General features: G+C 35.1%; 1 protein-coding gene across 1 annotated transcript in view; it reads right to left on the reverse strand.

Annotated features, from left to right (window-relative positions):
- Positions 1 to 22,935, reverse strand: part of EPHA6 (EPH receptor A6) — a 1,147,205-nt gene that overhangs the window by 149,362 nt on the left and 974,908 nt on the right. The window contains 1 exon segment of the mRNA XM_004389015.3: positions 1,349 to 1,410. Within this exon segment, the coding sequence (XP_004389072.1) occupies positions 1,349 to 1,410 (62 nt within the window).

The raw sequence follows: 22,935 nt of genomic DNA on the forward strand, positions 1-22,935 counted from the left end.
TGTACATGCATTTCAAGTACCATAGGTGGTCCTGATAAATTATTCTAAAATAATTTAGCACATTTACAGGAAAATGAATACAAGCTATAAAATAATACTTTCTGAGAATAGCCACAGAAAAGAAACTGTTCATGTCCCCAAACACCTATGAATTTCATTTTGCCTTAAAGAGCATACTTGGTTGAGAGTATACCTTGTGTGAGTAGTATTGCTCTATAATAACCAGACGATTTTGCTGAATTCAGCTTCTGGCACTGAATCTGGACGTCAAATCCTGTCACAGTGTAAATATATCATCACTGCTAACACTGAGAGCAGTTGCAAGAAGAGGGCATGGAATCATGAAAAATAAATGAAAATAAGATCAAGAAATGAAGGTGAGATGCATGCAGAACTTATGCAAATAACATGGAGCAAAATCTGAAGGGAAGAAAGAATGCTTGAGACTATTTATTCAAATGAAAATGAAGAAGAAAAATAAAATAACACATTCCAAATGACAAAAGTCCAAACACTTTTGTAAGCAAGGAAAATGGCTTAGATACACATATATTAAAGAACACAATTAAATTTAAATATGTGACCTCTGCTGAGGATGAAAAATATTGATTCTAGTTATTATCTTTTATATTTTAGTTTTCCCTCACTGTCAATAAATATTGCAGCATATGATGGCTTTTTAAATGTTAAAGGTTTTACATATATACTTTGAAATATAATTTCCTGCTTCCTTCTCAGCTCTGCTATTTTGTACTATTGTATAAAACAAATCATTTTTTATACATCATACTTTTAAGGATAAGATAATCTTAACAAGAATAGCTTTAAAATTTTTGCTCTAAAACAAGTCTCTGCTGAAAGTTTTCATTCTTTCTCCTTTCATTTTCTGAATAGTCAGCCAAATGAATTTAAGTGGGACAAAGTGGATGGACAGCATTTTTTTTAATACAAACTGGAGTCACTCTTGGTGACTATACATCAATTTAAGGGGTGCAGCATTATACAAAATTTCATAAAATATCCCACTAAATAGTTAAAAGTGATAGAGCAAAATGAATAGCTTTGTCAAGCGACTAAATTTCATTTAATTTCTTCATGATAACGTCATTTGAAATATATCTATTTAATATAGCAAGTGAATTTATAGAAGAAATCAATTATATTGTTAAGTGTACATCCCTCCCCCACTTAGTAACAATCTAATGTATCACAGAATCGGAGAAATGCACCCTAGAGAAAATGCTGCTATTCTTCATAAAAAATCCATAAATAAAATTATGTAAAAATTAATTTATGATAAATGGTTTAAATCTAGAACTCAGAATGCCATGAGAAAAGAACACCTCACCCGCAAAAAGGAGTCTAGGGATCCATTTTCCATATATTCCACCACAATCATTACTGGTCTGCCTGTAAAAAGAGCAAGAAAACATACAAGGGTTAAAGCAATTACAGAAACACGTGCTGCCATTAGAGATTTACAGCTGTGGCAGCCAAATTATTTGTATTTTATTAATAGGGACTTCATTTTCCTATCAGCTTCTATGAAACTACTCATGTTATACACAGGCATTTCTCCATTTCTTTACAGCATTATTTCCTCTGAGTTCATAAAAGGGACATGCGTTACAATATGAATTACAGAGGAATTCAGCATTTCCTTTTCTAAGTGCTGTAATCACTTGTTTAGATGATGTTCTTTTTGTCCTCTAGATTTTCCTTAAAAGAAAATCAACAAGCTAAAGTTGGGGTTTACGCGGTCACTGTAGCTGCTTTGGCAGTTCTGGTACAATTTCTCCTATAGCAGTGTTGTAATTATGGCTGAATTATATTCGACTGGGTATTTCTGAGATATCATAAGGCAAATCAGAAAGGAGACATTCATAAATTGTCTTTAAGAAATAATAAACCATTGGTTATAGTCTGCTTTTAAGGAGTTTTAAACAGAAAACTTTCACTAGATTGATGAGTGTTACAAAGTTGGTGGGATTGTAATAGTTCCTGATGATTTCTTTATTGGACGTATATTAGATCAACAGAGCAATGATGGCAGTACATGAAAAATAAGTCACTCTGATTTTGTAGTCTAGTGCAGAAGCTAAATTCAGAAACTGAAAATCATTTATTTCTGTGTTTATCGTACTTATTTACAATTGTTACAATTCCCAATACACCTCTATTAGGTGGAATATTTGACATAAGTAACTTTGATTTGCTTCAAAGAAGAGAATACATTTGTTCTGCCCAATTGCCCAAGTTTAAAACAATAACTCATTTCAAATGAAGGAAAAAATGATATCTATCTGAAATAAACACGCTTGACATATTTACTTTTTACTTCTGTATTTCTTGCTTTTCATTGGAATTTTTAGCAATTCAATCTACACTATCTGCAGAATTTTTCCTCATGAACCCAAAGAAGATCTGGAAAGAATTTATGTGTACCAATGATGGAAATATTAGATCTCATATTGCAATTCATGTCCCTTTTATGAACTCAAAGCCTTGTGGGTTAGAAAGGGTGACCAAAACAAATTAGTACAATGTCTGAAAATGCTAGATTTTACATTTAGATTTTACCTCTGTTTTAAAGAAAGATGTGCCAAAGGTTAAGTGTAGTAATAAAGCTCCCAATTCATCATGCATAGAATTGGAACCCAAACAAGTTTTCCACTTGTAGTGGAAATTAACTTATACTCTGTAATGACCCTCAAAGTCATTAATTTTACCCAAATATCAACAAAAAACCTTATCAAAAAATATTGAAGTCATATGAACTGTCAGCACTGTTTTGGACAGGGTTCTAGAAGATTCATGTTTTAAATCACAAAGTTTCTCATGAAATCTTTTTTGGCCACTGGTTTCAGATAGCTTGCGGATCTGAGACTGATGCAAACACTTGGTTAGCATTGTTGTTGTTGTTCAGTGCCGTGGAGTCAGTTCCGACTCATAGCGTCCCCATGTATAATAGTATGAAACACTGCCCGGTCCTGTGCCATCCTTACAATCGTTATTATGCTGGAGCCCATTGCTGCAGCCACTGTGTCAATGCATCTCATTGAGCGTTAGCAAGGCAGGGAAAACAAAAGGTCACTTATGTTCGTAAATATAAAAGTTCTGAGACCATTATTCCAGCTTAAATGATAATGAGTCATGGATATTAAAAGAAAAAAGCTGTGTTATTGCAATGACTCCCTGACTTCTCCCAGTAGTCTCACACTTTTCCAACCTATCTTGACCATTGCTGCCAATGGTCAAGGTAAGTTAAATTAAGTTTTTGTTTTGTTTTCTTAACACTTATTCTCTTCTTAAGAACATAAGTCTTAATAGAATAAAAAAGCACTCACATTTATTGAGCACATGCTATGTATAAGCACTTCACTAAAGTACAACGCTGTCAGTGATAGGACAATATCTATTTGCCTACAAGGAAGACCAGTTAATATCAGTATTATTCAAATATACACACCAAACAAGAAGGCCAAAGATGAAGAAATTGAAGATTTTTGCCAACTTCTGCGGTCTGAAATTGATCAAACATGTAATAAAGATGCATTGATAATTATTGGTGATTGGAACATGAAAGTTGCAAACAAAAAAGAAGGATCTATAGTTGGAAAATATGGTCTTGATGAAAGAAACAACGTTGGAGATTGCATGATAGAATTTTCTAAGACCAGTGGCTTATTTATTGGAAATATGTTTTTCAATAACATAAACGATGACTATACATGTGGACCTCGCCAGATGGAATGCACAGGAATCAAACTGACTACATCTGGAATCAAAGAGACAATGGAGAAGCTCAATATCAATAGTCAGAACAAGGCCAGGAGCAGACTGGGGAACAGAACACCAACTGCTCATATGCAAGTTCAAGTTGAAGCTGAATAAAATTAAAAGAAGTTCATTACAGCTAAAGTATGACCTTGAATATATCCTACCTGAATTTAGAGACCATCGCAAGAAATGATTTGATGCATTGAACACTAATGACCAAAGACCAGACAAGCTGTAGGACGACATCAAGGACAACACACAGGAAGACAGCAAAAGGTCATTAAGAAGACAGGAAAGAAAGACAAGACTAAAATGGATGTTAGAAGAGACTCTGAAACTTGCTCTTGAACATAGAGTAGCTAAAGCGAATGGAAAAAACGACGAAGTAACAGAGATGAACGGAGGATTTCAAAGGGCAGCTTGAGAAGACAAAATAAAGTATTACAATGAACTGTGTAAAGATCTGGAGTTAGAAAACCCAAAGGGAAGAATATGCTCAGCATTTCTCAAGCTGAAAGAACTGAAGAAAAAATTCAAGCCTTGAGTTACAATATTGAACGATTTTATGGGCAAAATTTTGATGGACACAGGAAGCATCAAAAGAAGATGGAAGGAACACACAGATTTACTGTACCAAGAAGAATTAGTCGATGTTCATCTATTTCAGGAGGTAGCATATAATCAAGAATCGACAGTACTGATGGGAGAAGTCGAAGCTGCACTGAAGGCACTGGTGAAAAACAAGGCTCCAGGAATTGATGGAATACCAATTAGGATGTTTGAACAAACGGTTGCAATGCTGAAAATGCCCACTCATTTATGCCAAGAAATTTGCAAGACAGCTACCTGGCCAACTGACTGAAAGAGATAAATATCTGTGCCCATTCCAAAGAAAAATGATCCAACAGAATGCAGAAATTATCAAACAATATCATTAATATCACACACAAGTAAATTTTTGCTGAAGATAATTCAAAAACCATTGCAGCACTACATTGACAGGGAACTGCCAGAAATTCAAGGCGGATTCAGAAGATGTGAAACAAGGAATATCATTTCCGATGTCAAATGGATCTTGGCTGAAAGCAGAGAATATCAGAAAATGTTTACCTGTGTTTTATTGACAATGCAAAGACATTCAGCTGCGTGGATCATACAAATTATGGATAACATTTTGAAGAATGGGAATCCCAGAGCACTTAATTGTGTTTGTGCGGAACCTGTATTTAGACCAAGAGGTAATTGTTCAAACAGAACAAAGGGATGCTGCATCATTTAAAGCCATAAAATGTGTGTGTCGCCAATGACAACCCTGACAGGGAACAAAACAGAGAGTCCTTGACAGAGCAGGAGAAAAGTGGGGGGCAGAACTCAAATTCTAACAAATGGACCAGACTTAATGGTCCGCAGTCTCTCTGTTAGTCCAGAACTGAAACGATTCCCGAAGCCAACTCTTCAGACAATGATTAGACTGGTCTATAGGACATAAAATGATACTTGTGAAGAGAGTGCTTCTTAGCTCAAGTAGAAACATGAGATTAAATGGGCAGCTCCTGTCCGGAGGCGAGATGAGAAGGCAAAAAGGGACAGGAGCTGGTTGAATGGACACGGGAAATCCAGGGTGGAAAGGAGGAGTGTGCTGTCACCTTACAGGGAGAGCAACTAGGGTCACATAACAATGTGTGTATACATTTTTGTATGAGAAACTAACTTGAACTGTAAACTTTCACTTAAAGCACAATTAAAAAAAAAAAACTTTAGTATGTACAGGGGAAGAGAAAAAAGAAAAAAAAGCTTGTGCGTCAGAGTTGCATTCTTTCACAGGACGTATTCGGTCTGTATGCTGAGCAAATAATCTAAGAATCTGGACTATATGAAGAACAATGTGGCATTAGAATAGGAGGAAGAGTCATTAACAACCTGTGATATGCAGATGACACAACCTTGCTGGCTGAAACTGAAGAGGACTTGAAGAACTTACTGATGAAGATCAAATACCACAGCCTTCAGTGTGGATTACACCTCAACATAAAGAAAACAAAAATCCTCACAACTGAACCAATAAGCAACATCATGATAAATGGAGAAAAGACTGATATTGTCAAGGATTTCATTTTACCTGGCTCCACAATCAATGCCCATAGAAGCAGCAGTCATGAAATCAAGCGACGTATTGCATTGGGCAAATCTGCTGCAAAAGACCTCTTTAAAGTGCAAAATTGTCACTTTGAGGACCAAAGTGCACCTGACCTAAGCCATAGTATCTTCAGTTGCATGTGAAAGCTGGACAATGAGTAAGGAAAACCAAAGAATTGATGCATTTGAATTATGGTGCTGATGAAAAATATTGAAAATAACATGGACTGCCAGGAGAATGAATAAATCTGTCTTGAAAGAAGTACAGCCAGAACGCTCCTTAGGAGCAAGGATAGCAAGACTTCGTCTCACATACTTTGGACATGTTATCAGGAGGGCCCAGTCCCTGGAGAAGGACATCATGCTTGGTAAAGCAGAGGGTCATTGAAAAAGAGGAAGACCCTCAATGAGATGGACTGATATAGTGGCTGCAACAATGGACTCAAACATAGCAATGATTGTGAGGATGGTGCAGGACTGGGCCGTGTTTCGTTCTGTTGTACGTGGGGTAGCTACCAGTCGAAATCGACTGGAGAGCACCTAATAACAACAATGATAGAGTGTAGCACTGAAGTATTTCAGCATGATTCTGATCTATATGTATGTTAAGTACGTTAAAATTAGTAGGTCTCTCTATAACTCCTTGGGAGATACTTTATTCAGCCTGAAAATTCATCAGTGACAAGTTTCTTCTTATTAAGGATCATACAGAATCAAATGAAGACTCCCTGGTGTGTTATTAGAAATTTCACACCTTAGTTCTTCATCTTTTGTCTTTTTTTCAAATGAGAGCAGCTGTTATTAAACAAAGGCACTGCTGTTTTAGAATGCTGCTGGCGTCTAACTTGCAACTTGTTTCCTAGTGGTTTTCGATACAGAAGTAACCCTGTGAAGATTATAGGAAACTTTACAGTCCACAATTATGTTTTATAATCAAGAAATAATTATAAGGGAAATTATGACAAGATTATATTGTTTAATAAGTGGTTACATATTGGTAACACTTTTTCCATATTTAAAAATTTTATATTGAGGTATTGCTTTTAGAAAATATATTTGAAAGTCATTAATTCTCTTTTTGTTGTTATTGTTTGCCGACTAGACGATTCTGACTCATAGCACCCTTTGTGATGGAGTAAAACTTCCCTACACGGTTTCCTAGGCTGTAATTTTTATGGGAGCAGATCACCAGGTCTTTCTCCTGCAGAGTGACTGATGGGTTCAAATTGCCAACCTTTCAATTTCCAGCCAAGCACTTAACCATTGAGTCACCCGACTTCCTTAATTCTCTTTTTAAATTTTAAAATATTTCAGCCAATTACCCCAAGTGTCTACTCTCACGTAATCAGCTTAATATTTGCACTATACTCAAGTCAACAGTTAAATCCCAGGATTCTTGAATGCTAGTCAATTCTCAAAATCCGCAGATCCTTTTTAGAAGTCTCATCAATTTGAGTGTAAGAGATCCTAAAAGATTCACAAAGAGAATTTCTCAGGTTTTCCTTCATAAATAGCCCAGAAATGGTTATGGATATTTTTTAACAGCTTTGGAATCAATATCCTCTAAGAAATTATTTATTTATATTATGGACACAATGAATTACAACATCCCATATCCTCTTTTTCCGTTAGAGAGAAGAACAACTATTTTCTTTAATGGGGAATTTTATGTACTATTGATGAATGAATCTTTCTTACATTTGTAGCTTCCCAATATTTATGGTGATTGTGATGTAGGTGGTCTGGAGAAACCATATGATCACAGAACTATACTCTTCTGGTCTTGTTGTTAAAACAAAACAAGCATTCTTTAAATATTCCAGAAGAATCATGGGAAAAATATTTTACCGGTAAAATGGCTATGCAGGAGAAAGTCCTGGCGATCTTCTTCCATAAAGATTACAGCCTAGGAAACACTATGGGGCAGTTCTACTCAGAACCGACTCCATGGCACCCAAAGAAACAACATGTATCAAGTACTCTTCTGGGTTCGGGAGATACATAATTAATTGATACAAGATCCCTGCTTTCATGGGGTGTATAGTGGAAAGGGGAATAGAGATAAGTTATCAGGCGATTACTATAAAAGTTTAATGCCTCATCCTCCCTAATGCCTAATGCGTTTAATGATTGTGTTACTTATTGCATTGTTTGCTGCAGGATTAATGTCTAAACTGCTTGGCAATTAAGTTCCTTCACAGTCTCCTGTATCTTTCTTTCCAGCGTCATCTTTACCTCTCCCATCCCTGTGTCTCCTGTTTTTCAAATTCTCTAGGTGACTCGTAATTTCCTGCGTATGATTTTGTTACTTTCTTCTTCTTTGGAAGACTGTCCTTTTTTACTACCTCCACTTGGTAAAATGATATACTTAAAGCACAAATAAACAAAACCAAACAGTTTACTATCTGCACTGTAAACTCTCTCCTGAATCACTGTCCTTTTTGATTGTTTACTTTCTTCTCTCCTTATATCTTTTTTCCCCTTGTTTAAAATAGCATTATTGAGGTATAATTCACATGCTATACAGTTTGCCCATTTGAAGTGTACAATTCAATGGGTTTTAGTATATTCACAGATATATGCAACCATCATCAGTCAATTTGAGAACATGTTAATCACCTCAAGAAGAAATCCCTTTGGCTAACACCTTAACCCTTAACACTTTAACCCCTGCTACAGCCCTGAATAACCACTAATCTAATTTCTGTTTCTGTAGATTTTCCTATTCTGGACTTTCATATGAGTGGAGTCATGTATAATGTGCTCTTCAGTGATTGGCTTCTTTCACTTAGCGTAATATTTTCAAGGTTAACCCATGTATCAGTATTTCATTCCTTCTTATAGTCAAATAATATTTCATTGTATGATCTACCATATTTTGTTTACTCATTTGTCCATTGATGGCCATTTGAGTTGTTTTCACCTTTTGGCTATTATGAATAATGCTGCTATAATGGGCTTTAAACATTCTTGTACAAGCTTCTGGTGGACATATACTTAAATTTCTCTGGATTTACACCTGGGAGTAGAATTTCTGGACCATATAACTCTATGTTTGGTTGTTTGAAAAACTACCGGATTCTTTTCTAAAGGAGTTGGACTATTGTACATTCCCATCAGCAGTGCATGACGATTCTGATTTCTCCATATCCTGACTAACACTTTTTGTGCGACTTTTTGGTCCTAGCCATACTAGTGGGTGTAAAGAGGTAGCTTATATTGGTTTTGATTTGCATTTTCCTGATGATTAATGATGTTGAACGTCTCTCATGTGCTTGTTGATCATTTGTATATCTTCTTGGGGAAAATGTTTATTCAGATCTTTTGCTCATTTCTTAATTGGGACATTTGTCTCTTTATTATTGAGTTGTAAGATTTCCTTGCAAGCCTTTAGCAGATACATGATTTTAAAATATTTTCTCCCACTTTATAGGTAGTTTTTTTCACTTTCTTGATGGTGTCCTTTGAAGCACAAAAGTTTTTAGTATGAAGCCCAATTTATTCAATCTTTCTTTTGTTGCTCATGCTTTTGGCATCATATCTAAGAATCCTTCATCAAATCCAAGGTCATAAAGATTGGCCCCTATTTCCTTCTAAGAGTTTTATAGTTTTTGCTCTTACATTTAGGCCTTTGACCCATTTTGAGTTAAATTTTGTATATGGTGTGAAGTAAGGGTCTAACTTCATTCTTTTGCACGTGGCTATCCAGTTGTCCCAGCACCATTTGTTGAAAGACAGTTCTTTCCTTATTGGGTGGTCTTGGTACCATTATAGAAAATCAGTTGACAATAGATGTACAGATTTATTTCTGAACTCTACATTCTATTCCATTGATCTACGTGTCTATCTTTGTGCCACTTTCACACTGTCTTGATTACTGTTATAGGATTTGAAATTGGGAAGTGTGAGTTCCCCTTTATTGTTCTTTTTCAGGATTGTTCTGGCTATTCTGAGTTCCTTGCAATTCCATGTGAACTTTAGAATTAGCTTTTCAATTTGTACACAGAAGTCAGCTGGGATTCTAACAGGGATTGCATTGGATCTTTATATCAGCTTGGATAATATTGCCATCTTAACCATGTTAATTATTCTGATCCATTAAAATGAGCTATTTTCGCATTTAGTTAGATCTTCTTTAATTTCTTTCAACAATGTTTTGTAGTTTTCAGAGTATGTTTTGCCCTTCTTTTGTTAAATTTATTCCTAAGTATTTTATTCTTTTTGATGGCTTTGTGAATAGAATTGTTCTCTTAATTTCATTTTTGGATTGTTCCTTGCAAGTCTATAGAAATACAACTGTGTTTGGTACATATATCTTGTATCCTGCAATCTTGCTGAACACTCAGAGGCGATTGTTTTGGTTTTTAATAATTTTTTGTGGATATATTTAAATTTTCTATATACAAATCATGCCATCTTTGAATACAGATAATTTCACTTCTTTCAAAATCTGTATTTCTTTTTCTTGTCCAATTGCCCTGGCTAGTACCTCCAATACATTGTTGAACAGAAGTGATGAAAGTGGACATCCTTGCTTCTTCTGAACTTAGTCATTGACCATCAAGTTTGATATTAATTGTGGGCTTTTCATAGCTGTTCTTTATCAGTTTGAAGATTTCCCCTTTACTCCTAGTTTTTTGAATGTTTTATTATGAAAAGGTGTTGGATTTTCTCAAATGCTTTTTCTGCATCTATTGAGATGATTATATAATTTTTTTTATTCTATTGATATGATGTATTACACTAATTGATTTTTGGACGTTAAAGTAAACTTTCATCTTTGGGATAAATCCCACTTAGTCATGATCTTATTTTCCTATGGCTGCCATAACAAAATACCATAAAGTGAGTGGCCTAAAAGAACAGAAATTTATTGTCTCATAGTTCTGGAGGCTAGAAGTCTAAATTCAGAGTGCCAGCAGGTTCATGCTTTTTGTCTGCTTTAGGGAAAAAAATCCTTCCTTGTCTCTTCCAGTTTCTGGTAGCCTCGGGCATTTCTTGTCATGTCTTGGCTTTTAGGTAGCTCTTCCCTCTGTGTGACTCTGTTTCTGTTTCTGTTCTCCTCTTAGAAGACACTACTCAGATGGGACCAAGACCCACTCTACTCCAGCACGATCTCATTAACTTAACTGACAATATCTTCAGAGAAAAACCTTATTTTTAAACAGGGTCACATGTTAAAACAAGGTATTAGGACTTCAATATAACTTTTTTGGGGAAACAATTCAATCCATGCAGTCATGGTATGTAATTCTTTTTGCATGTTGCTGGATTTAGTTTGCTAGTGTTTTGCTCAGGATTTTTGCATCCATATACATAAAAGATATTGGTCTACAGTTTTCTTTTCTTGTGATATATTTGTCTGTTTTTGGCATCAGGATAATACTGGCCTCATATAATGAGTTTAGAACTGTTCTCTCTATTTTTTTTTGAAGAGTTTGTGAAAAATTGGTATAATTTTCTTTAAATGTTTGGTAGAATTCAGTAGTGAAGCCATCTGGGCCTGGGCTTTTTGTCATGGGTAGTTTTTTGATTACTGATTCAATTTCTTCACTTGTTACAGATTTATTCAGATTTTCTGTTTCTTTTTTGAGTCAGTTTCAGATGTTTGTGCCTTTCTAGGAATTTTTCCATTTCACCAAAGTTATCTAATTTTTTGGAGAACAATTGTTCATAGTATTCCTTTATAATCTTCTTTATTTCTGCAGTAATTTGAGACTATTCTCTTTTTTTCTTGATCAAACTAAATAAGGGTTTGTCAATTTTGTTGATCTTTTCTAAGAACCACTTTTTGGTTTCATTGATTTTCTCCATTATTTTTCTATTTCTTTATTTTATGCTCTTTATTATTTCCTTCTTTCTGTTTGATTTAAGTTTAGTTTGTTCTTTTTTCAGTGTCTTAAGGTGGAAGGTTAGGTTATTGATTTGAGAGCTCCTTTTTAAAATAATAGGTGTTTATGGCTATAAATTTTCACCTAAGCACTACTTTAGCTGTGTTCCATAAAATTTTAATATGTTGTGTCTTACTTTTTATTCATCTCAAAGTATTTTCTGATTTTCCTTTTGATTTCTTCTTTGACCCATTGATTTTTTAAGGAGTGTATTATTTAATTTTCACATACTTGTGAGTTTCCTATAGTTTTCTACAGGGTCCATACAAGTTGGAATTGATTTGATGGCAATGGGTTTTTTGTGAGTTTCCTAAATTTTCCCGTTATTGATTTCTAGTTTCATTTCATTATGGTCGCAGAGCATACTTTGTATTATTTCTATCCTTTAAATTTATTAAGGTTTGTTTTATGACCTAGCGTATGGTCTATTCTGGACAATTTCCATATATTCTCAAGAAGAATGCATATTCTATTATTATTGCGTGGAATGCTCTATAGATGTCCGTTAGGCCTAGTTGATTTATAGCATTGCTCGAATATATTAGCTGATCTTCTGCCTAGTTGTTCTACCTATTATTAAAAGTGGAGTATTGAAGTCTCCAACTATTATTGTTGAATTTTCTACCCTTTCATTTCTATCAGATTTTATTTCATGTATTTTGGTCAGAACTTGAGCTAAATTCATCTTTGTAAGTCTTCTATCTAGCATAGAGCCAGGCACAGAGTAGGTACTTAATTTTTATTTTCTGAATGGAATGCCAGATGGGACACATAGATAAAAATGTTCTCTAAGAATAATTCTCAACCTAGGAGGAGTTACTTAGATGACAGAATGGAAAACCAGTAATCTTTTAATCTGAAATTACTTGCATTATAAAAGACAAGGTTTTGAAGAAAGAACAGAATTCAAATTTCAGCTATGCTACTTATTAGCTTCATAACCTTGGGCAAGTTACTTTAGCTCTCTCAGTTTTTGCATCTGTAACATGACGATAACATAACTTATTCAATAAAATTTTGAGAGGATTGGGTAAGAAATATATAATTTTCAGTGTCTGACAATAGTTAACACACAAAATGTTTTGTGTACATCTACTTTCCTTCCCTTTTGTGCAAAATAGTCTACTTTCCCATTGTTATTAGGTTTGCCCACTACGTAGCAAAAATACTTTTATAAAAATGCATCATTTCTGTATTTTATTGTAGTTGGGTATTGACATGAAAATTGTTTTATCTCTTATGGTAAAGTAAATGAGATAGTAAATTCTCTGATTTAGCACTGAAATTCTCATGTCCCAGGCAGACTATGATAGTTGGTCACTCTTTGCCTCATGTGGCCAGCACAGTGTAATTAGGAGCTGTGGCATTAGAGTCACATAGCCTGATATTGAAGACTTTTTTCACTTTGGACAAGTGAACTTTTATAACTCGCTTATCATTTCATTGTCTCATGTCCTCATTTGAATATTGAGGATAACAATAATGCCTCCCTCATTAGGTAGTTCTAAGATTCAATGAGATATTGTGTTTGAAACATAGAATAGTACCTGATATCAAATACTGAACCATCCAATAACAGTTTAATGAGTGAATGGATTAATGCTGAATATTGCATTTTACCTAATTGACTAGAGGTTAAGCCCTAAACTAAGGAGAGGTTTGCAGAGTTAAGAGAATTCATTACTGAAAAGGACTAAGGTCAGTATATTTAGAAGTTCTCTTGATGGTCTCAAAGGTCCACTGAAACCTTATATACATGAAATTGACATGTTTGAAGTTACTCTAAGGAAAAAGCTGGTTCCCTCTAGAGTGGAGCAAAATAATCCAAATGGGTATTTTCTTACTTTAAATAACATATTGTAATTATAATTTCTTAGGAAAAGCTTCTGTAAGAATTAAATTCTTATTTCCGTCCGTCTAGCTATGTTGTGTCTCTATGTTCTGTTTACAAGTTGTACCTGTAACAAACAACATGTCTTATGATTAAGCTGGAATTGTTGATTCCAACCTTAGAGCTATTTAAAACCCCTGAGTCTACATAGTTACGTTGCTTTGGTTTCCATTTTTCACTTCCTTTCTTTTTTTAATTTAGAGATAATCAAAATACTCTTGGAGAAATGACGAAAAATAAAATATTTTATCTACTGATAAAACCGATGAGCAGAAATTAGACTAATAGATGAGAGTAGGTAACACAAAATATGTGTGTATATGATCCGCGTTTATAAAAACAGTAGCATTTCTTAATCTAGATTTGCTATAGAGTAGAAGCAATGTGTGAGGCTAAAGAAATGAAACATTTTCCTACCAATTCCAGAGAGCAGTAGTATACCATCTGCATCAATTAGCTTCTGTAATATTCAATGATGCCCTTCTTTCTACTGGAAGTTACCATATGCACAAAGAGACTTCTCCTTTTTAACTCGAAATGTCTTATTGAAAATGAAAGTTACTGCCAAAGATGCCTGATGTGAGGCTTGTTTTCACTTCAAGACACTAACCATATTGCAGATTTTTTAATAACGTATGAGTTTTTAAGAATGGCTTTCTTGATTTTGTATTCATCCAAATTTAGAAAAGTAATATAATGATAATAATCAAACTAAAAGTGCAGGTTTTGAAATAATTTGATTTATGACTATTAACTTCTCAACTGTTACAAAAGAAATAACTGATTATGCAATAATCAATAGCTTAATTACTATTAGGTACCATTGAACAAAACACAGCAGAGAGTTCTCATGCCTTGAAATATTGTGCAATGTCTAAGTTCAAAACCAAATTAAACTGAATATATAATATATAATTATATGCTTCTTTTGTTCTTGGTTTCTTCATGTAAAAAATCTCTTGTGTAGATAATTTTTAAATAGATAGTACATCTAAATCATCACACATGTAATAGTTATTAACTTTTTACCAGGCACTGTTTTATGTGCTTTACATGTGTTAACTCATTTAATTCACACAACTCTTGTGGTGAGGACGATTATGGGCTCAATATAACAGATAGAAAATATGAAGCACAAAGTTTAAGCAGCTTGCCAAAAGACACACAACGAGTAATTGGCAGAGCTAGGGTTTGAAGCTCAGCAATCTGGCTCCAGAGTCTGAGTTCTTAACCATTCTGTTATATCCCAAAATAATAGCTGGGTCTCCATTAGTAATCTGGAGAAAAATAAAGGAACTCTCTAAATCTCTGTGTCTTATCTTAGGAACATATTCTGGAAAGGCATTATGGATCGGGCACTGTGTTGCTCCCAGAGCTATTTTGTCCTTGAGAAGTTCAAGGATTTTAAAGCCCCCATAAAGTCCTGTAATATTCCATATAAACAGGACGTACCTGTTAAGGAAACTTGCTGGAAAAACTTTCAGATTTTGTTTTTTCTCCACCTCCCAAACATTAATTTATGGAAATAATTTTATCTGGAAATCCATGTATTTCAAATCATTCTAACCTTTTCATATAAGAATTAAAAAGACAAGGCTTTAGCAGTTGAAATTTAAGTTGTAAGAGGCATGCCTGACAACATTTAAGAGCAGGAATGTTAAAAGCTTCTGCAAAATCTCTGGAGAAAACACTGGGGAAACCGTGAACACATCCTGAATGTTTTGAGAGAAGGTTCCCAAGCTCTTGGTAGAAAGCATCATATTTTTCAATAGTGTTTCAAATGCTATGCTTTATGTCTGGCTTCAGAAGTATCTTATCATTACATAAGTGATGAAATATTAAGCTTTTTGGTCTTCTGTATTATTCACTATCAAATGAAAATTAACAGGATTTTTTAAAATATAGCGAACTGCTAGACAGGATATATTTACTGTATCCTAAACTACAGTGATTAGTTATGGTGAGGTTTTAATGGAGAAAAACATTTGTTCAATGAATCATACATGAGATATTGAATTAAACAACTGACTACTTTTTTTTTTAATCCCCAGGCATGTTACTACTTATTTCTGAATCTCTTCTGCAACTCTTACAAGATATTTAACCCATTAACCTGTTGCCATCGAGTTGATTCCTACTCATAGTGACCCTATAGGACAGAGTAGAACTGCCCCATAGAGTTTCCAAGGAGTGCCTGGTAGATTCAAACTGCTGACCTTTTGGTAAGCAGCTGTAGCTCTTAACTACTGTGCCTTTTGTTTTAAATGTTCAATTTTGCTATATATATTCTCGGTAAGACCTCTGTGCATAGAAATATGAAAAGCCAACAATGTGCCACAGGGCAGCTTCCACTGTGCTTTGTCCTACGATGCAAAGGAATGAACGCTGAGGCATGTTTTACAGCAGTACTGGTTTGTCTCCACGTTCCTTATGTTGTTCACTGGCCCAGTGGCTCCTGATAGCACTCATGCTGCTCTGTGGGTATCAAGGTGGTTCTCCTAAGAGGAAGGGGCTTTTCTGCAGCACAGTTTCTCATCATATTTTCAGTGAAGGTTAAACCACACCAACAAAACAACCTCAACACAAAGATTATATTCACCTGGAGACTCAGCTAATTTACCAAGGTGTGCCCAATTTTTCAGAATTTTTTCTTTGCCAGAAGGATATGATTTTTGGGTGACTCTTTTGAAAGTGGTGATAGTTTCAAATAAATGGCCCAATTTGTAACAATAAAACATAAAAATCCCTAGGCATTAGATATATTCTTAATTGGGAATTTAAACAGCCATAAAATATAAAAACTAGATTTTAAATATCCAAACTTATTCAAATGATATTACATAAAACAAGCACTTATGCTAATAAGAAGGCATAGCTAAGGTCAAAGGCTAAAACCATTTAAAGACTCTGAAAATAGGGACGTAAAAAGGACTAGAAATGAAATCTGGAGATTACTTACATAAAACCTCTTCTAAGAATTTTCATGTCTTCTTGGCAGGAAAAAAAATAGAATCTCTCTTTGTAAATGTTCAAGAGCTTGATATCAAATGCATCCTGCAGCTCTTTTTTTTTTTTTAATGCACTGTCAGTCTTACATAAAAATGATAGTAATCACTTATGTCAGTTATGTTTATGTATATATAGAACACTGAGTTCTTAAGAACCTAGGATCCTACCTTTATGGGCTTCAGGGAGTCCACAGACCTCTTGAAATTGTATGCACACATTTCCCTATATGAGCACATGTCCACTTTCTTGGGGAGAGTGTCTATAGTCCTCACTTGATTTTCAAAGTAGGGCAGGGAGGTTAAGAATCACTGAGTTTTCACTGGGTCCTTCAGACAATAGGAGTCTTATTTTTGGCCAACAAAGTGTAATCCTTAGGAACCTGAATTCATGACATGTGCTACCACATTGGAACCATCTATCCATAAAAAACTCATTGCTGTCAAGTTGATTCCAACACACAGAGACCCCATGAACTGTCCCATAGTGTTTCCAAGGCTGTAATCTTTATGGAAGCAGGCTGCCACATCTTTCTCATGTGGAGCAGCTGACAGGTTCGAACTGCTGACCTTTCGGTTAGCAGCCAAGTGCTTAACCACTGTACCACCCGGGCTCCTTCGTCTATCTATAGTTCTTAAACTCGAAAACTCTATAACAGATTAAAGTTTTCATAAACTGAGTGATATTTGAAGGTTTGAATTGTACCTTCAATTTATATAAGTTCTCATCCTGACTTTTTTTATTCAATTGGTATCATCAAGGTTGTCTTCCTTGAGTTTTAAATCATTTTCTAACCTTTTGTGTATTTCTCCTCAAGTAAGCCAAGGGTCCACAAGGATGGTGCCCTTGCTCTTTGGAACCCACTGACTTTTAACAATAGACTAAGCAGACATAACCCAACCTTGCAGTTATGAGGTTAGCCCCTCTTGTGGTGGCTTAGAAGCTATCAGTATATCCTAAACCAGTTTTTTAAAATAATCCTCTAACCTAGCACTAACAGTGTTGCAAATACTTTAAAGGATTATAGGGGCCTTTGGGCTGTTTATAGTTGTATGACTAGACTAGAGATGCAATCACCCTCCTGGCGCTTCCCTGAGCTAGGCGTGTTGTGTTCATCATTCTCTCAGTGACCTTCTCTTCTCCAGGCCTCTCCTGGTCCTGAAATAGCGATAATCTTGGTCTTCTGCCCAGACCCGCCTCAGAGTCTCCATCCTAGTTATTTAATAGTTGCAGTTCTGCAGGGTTTCCTCCTGAAGCCTGCAGCTGCACAAACTTCAGAGAAGAGAGTACTCCAGGGAGAACGGTGCAGATGGGTATTGAGTAAGGCCTATCGGGGCTAGAAGTCAAATAAATGACAAGAAATAAGGCAACCATGAGTTAGCATCCAGGGAAAGGTTTTTCTTTTCACTGTAGTTTACACTTTGAATCATTTGTATTTTTTTACTTTGCACCATTTAATGCAGTTTTCCTTATTCACTTTATAATCAGCTGTTGGTTTAAATGGGTACCCAAAGACACACACACACACACACACACCCCTTCACCAAGGGAATTGGGAACATTCTCAACTGCAGAAAGGTATAAAATATGCACCCTTCATTTAAAGAGGAGTTTTTTCTCCCTGAAGACCTCTTATTTAAAAAGTAACCCACTGTATCTTATCTGTTATGTATATGTATTATAACAATATTTTACTAAACATAAAATAAGGCAAAATGTCATATATAGTACAGAAAAATATGCAAACAACAATCATCTTTGGAAGAAGTATAGTCAATAGAAACTGTTTTGTCATAAGTGATTAATTTTGAAACCTCAAATTGTAGATCTAAAACAAAGTTACTGACTTATTTAGGACACCTGAAAATATGAAGATATGAAATAGTCTCCTTTGATTTTTCTGAATTGTAGTTTGATTGTATTTAAAAGGTATGTACTTTTCCACTGTTGATTTCCTTTGGCATATTGAGTTCTAGTCAATTTTCCTTAACTCATTGTATATTCCTTTAAGGTTTTCCACCTAGTCTTATATATTTACATTACTGCTTTTCTGCAGCCCTCAATATGCATCAAAACCTATATTCACTAGATTCTAGATTTTCTGCAACATCAACCTTATTTATCATTTCTAGCTCAGTTCTAACTTTTAAGCCATATGCCTTCTGAATTTTATATATATATATATGGGGCCCTGGTGGTGCAGTGGTTAAGAGTTTGGCTGCTAACCCAAAGGTCAGCAGTTTGAATCCACCAGCCGCTCCATGGAAACCCTATGGGGCAACTCTACTCTGTACCATAGGATCGCTATGAGTTGCAATTGACTCAATGGCAATGGGTTTGGGGTTTGTTTGTTTTTTTGGTTTATAGACTGGATAATAGTGCATGGAATATTTGCCCTGACTCCATATCTGATAGGATTTCACATGAAATATGGAAAGGGAAATATTGATAATCATTGTTAATAAACGGCGAAGATATTTTAATATTGGCTCAGAAATGCAGGTACTTTGCTATAGAAATAATGTTATTGGTTTATAGAAAATTGTGAAATTTTGGTTTATAGAAATATTGGTTTACAGAAAATGATTATGAATTCATTGCTAACATGGGTAGTCAGGAGACAGTAACAAAGATATGGAAAGGTTTGGGTGTTTGAGTAGAAGGCTTTCCAAAGGGTAAAGAAATAAGAATATTAAACATTATTTTCAATTATATACTTAGCAATTGCAAATCTGCTTTTTCAGTCCCTATGTGTCCATATTTCTTCTGCAATTTGATTCAGAGTAAGCAATGAGGGAGTCTCATGGAATTGCTGAAGCAATAAGTTAAAGACAGAGATTTACTCCATCTTTACCATTTCCTTTGAACCTAACACAAGTCAAGCAAAAAAGATGGTAAAAATGCGAAATGAGATATATTTATAGCACTGTATTTAAAGCACGAACAGGCAAACTGAGATGATGTTTCAGAAGAGCCCTTCAACAACTAAAGAGCTGCAGAGATTAACCACAAAGGATATACTAGGGAGATCTTCAACCTTGATTTTTATCAGAACCTATTTCTCAATCCCAAGAGCTACTTATATCCTGGAGCCCTGGTGGTGCAGTGGTTAAGAGCTCAGCTGCTAACCAAAAGGTCAGCAGTTCAAATCCACCAGCCATTCCTTGGAAACCTTATGGGGCAGTTCTACTCTGTCCTATAGGGTCGCTGTGAGTTGGAATCAACTCATCGGCAATGGGTTTGGTTTTGGTTACCTGTTTCCTATGTTCTCTCTTTCACAGATTTCATTTATAATTAAAAAAGTTTGTCAGTTCAAGGCACACATTGAGTTTGAACTAGAATCTTCTGATCGAATATATATATGTGTGTGTGTATATATATGCTCTAATTATATATATGTTAGCTCCTTTATTAATAAAAATATCAAACCTCCCACAACTGACATAAATATGTAAGCTGAAATTTTGTTGATGCAATCATACTCAATCCTAAAATACTATTTTCTGAGTAATTATCAGATACTGAAAATGACTTTACATTTTACAAATAAGTCTAATTTTAACGACATGTTGTAATATTTGATTCTTATCTAAATTTGAGATACCACATGATGTCAGTTATTGCTGTGAAGTGACAGCAAAAGCTGAATCAATGAAACTTTCATATCTACTCCATCATTATTATTGCATGATTTCATTTATTTTTATTACTCTAGCTGCCTGACTTTGTTTGTGTGTGGTAAGCATATGAAACTACCAAAAATATAAAGAATTTGGCTACAGGTAGAGTCTATCATAAGATAAGCCACCAGTCTTAGACTGGCTCTATAATCAATACTCTATGGAATAAAACCATGGTCTATTTCACTTTCAAATAACGTTTGACCACAGAATTAAATTTAAAAAAAAAAAAAAACTGGATGGGGCAAAGAGAGCATACTTATTATCAAGGAGGTAGAATTTGGTTTTAATAGAGAGGAATACAGTGGGGAGACTTTGGTTTAAAAATATAATTTCAGTTATGTCATTGTAATTTCTTCTCTCCTTTCCTATCCTCTTCTCTCTTCTCCCCTTTCCCTCTCTTCTTTCCTTTCTTCTCCTCACCTCTCTTCTACTCTCCTCTGATTTTCTGACTTCATTGGGTGACCACTATATGAAAGGCATTGCATTAAATATCTTGATACATTTGCTATTCAACTTTCAGCCAATTAATTCTTGGTGTTTCTATTTGTCTGGGATTAAGAATAACAACCCTATTATTATGACCTTTCTAGAAATGAGAAACTTATAAACAACTGAGAATTGTTACATAAATACTGGTTGCAGGCTTGTCTGTTTTCTGGATCTTATGATTCAATGACTCTCTTATTACTGCAGTTGGTGTAAAATTGTTGTTGTTAGGTGCTGTCAAGTCAGTTCCCACTCCTAGTGACCCAGTGTACAACAGAATGAAACAGTGCTTGGCCCTGTGCCATCCTCACAATCGCTGCTATGTTTGAGCCCATTGTTGCAGCCACTGTGTCCATGCATCTATCTCATTGATGGTCTTCCTCTTTTTCGCTGACCCTCTACTTTACCAAGCATGATGTCTTTCTCCAGGCACTGGTCCCTCCTGATAACATGTCTGAAGTACCTGAGACAAATTCTTGCCATCCTAGCTTCTAAGGAGCATTCTGGCCTTACTTCTTCCAAGACAAATTTGTTCATTCTTCTGGCAGTTCATGGTATATTTAATATTCTTCGCCAATGCCATAATTCAAAGGCATGAATTTTTCTTCGGTCTTCCTTATTCATTGTCCAGCTTTCACATGCATGTGAGGTGATTAAAGATACCATGGCTTGCGGTAGGCGCACCTTACTCCTCAAAGTGACATCTTTGCCTTTTAACATTTTAAAGAGGTCTTTTGCAGCAGGTTTGACCAATGTAATATGTTTTCTGATTTTGTGACTGTTGCTTCCATGGGCGTTGATTGTGGATCCAAGTAAAGTGAAATCCTTCACAACTTCAATACTTTCTTCATTTATCATGATGTTTCTTATTTGTCCATTTGTGAAGATTTTTGTTTTCTTTATGTTGAGGTGTAATCCATACTGAAGATTGTAGTCTTTGATCTTCATTAGTAAGTGCGTCAAGCCTCTTCACTTTCAGCAAGCAAGGTTGTGTCATCTGCCTATCAGAGGTTGTTAATGAGTCGTCTTCTTCGAATCCTGATGCCCTGTTCTTCTTCATATAGACCGGCTTCTCGCATTATTTGTTCATCATACAGATTGAATAAGTATGCTGAAAGGATACAACCCTGACACATACCTTTCCTGATTTTAAAACGTGCATTATCTTCTTGTGTAAATTTAAGTACTGAAAAAAATATTGTTCTTTTATAGCACAGTGTGACATGAATGTAAAGAAACTATTTTATACAAGACACAGTCGTATCTCATTTGAATTTGATTAAGATAAATAACTGGGAACTAAATTAGCATGATCATTAAGAAAGATTTTGCAACTCCTTGAATGATACAGCAATTGTCTTACGGGACTGTCAAAATATTGTGACGTATAACCAATTTCTGGAAAGCAAATTAAGTGTTGCCCAGTAGACATCAACCTTCCCCCAAATGTTTAAAGCACCATGGTACAAGCCAGGGGAGGAATTGCTTCCAGCCCTCAAAGTGATGTCCTAAACCTGAAGGGTGATCAGTTCAGCTATTAGATGGTAAAGAAATACTTCCTTTTTAAACATATGAAACATAATAAAAGCTTCTCATGATTACTGCTTCATTCCTCTTTACACAACATTATGAAGGAAATTCTTGGGAAATAAGCTCTAGTTGAGAGAGAGAGGATAAAAATTACATTTGAAATGTTAGCAGTCATTACTGAAACGTAGCAGAGACAGTGACAAAGGATCACTTATCAGAGTGATATGAGTCAGGAAGTGAGCTAACTGCAGTTTGAGACAATAGAACAAGTTTAGATCTATACATTTTTTATGAAGCGATTTTCTACACCTGATTTGTATGTAAGTCATGAAAATTGAATTGAGTTTTCTCTCCTATAAAATCTGGAGGCAAATTTGGCTTAATGCCTATAAGAACAGAGTGCTAGAGTGTTCTTTTAGATCCCTCTCTGGAAAGTTGATTCTGTGTTTCTGTTGTAGAGTGATCATCTTGCTTCTATCATTCTCAGTGGCTGAATGACAAGGGTTATTTTTTACCAGTGAAGCTGAATAAT

This window comes from Trichechus manatus, unplaced genomic scaffold, assembly GCF_000243295.1.
Source record: "Trichechus manatus latirostris isolate Lorelei unplaced genomic scaffold, TriManLat1.0 scaffold00229, whole genome shotgun sequence".
Classification (NCBI taxonomy): Eukaryota; Metazoa; Chordata; class Mammalia; order Sirenia; family Trichechidae; genus Trichechus; species Trichechus manatus.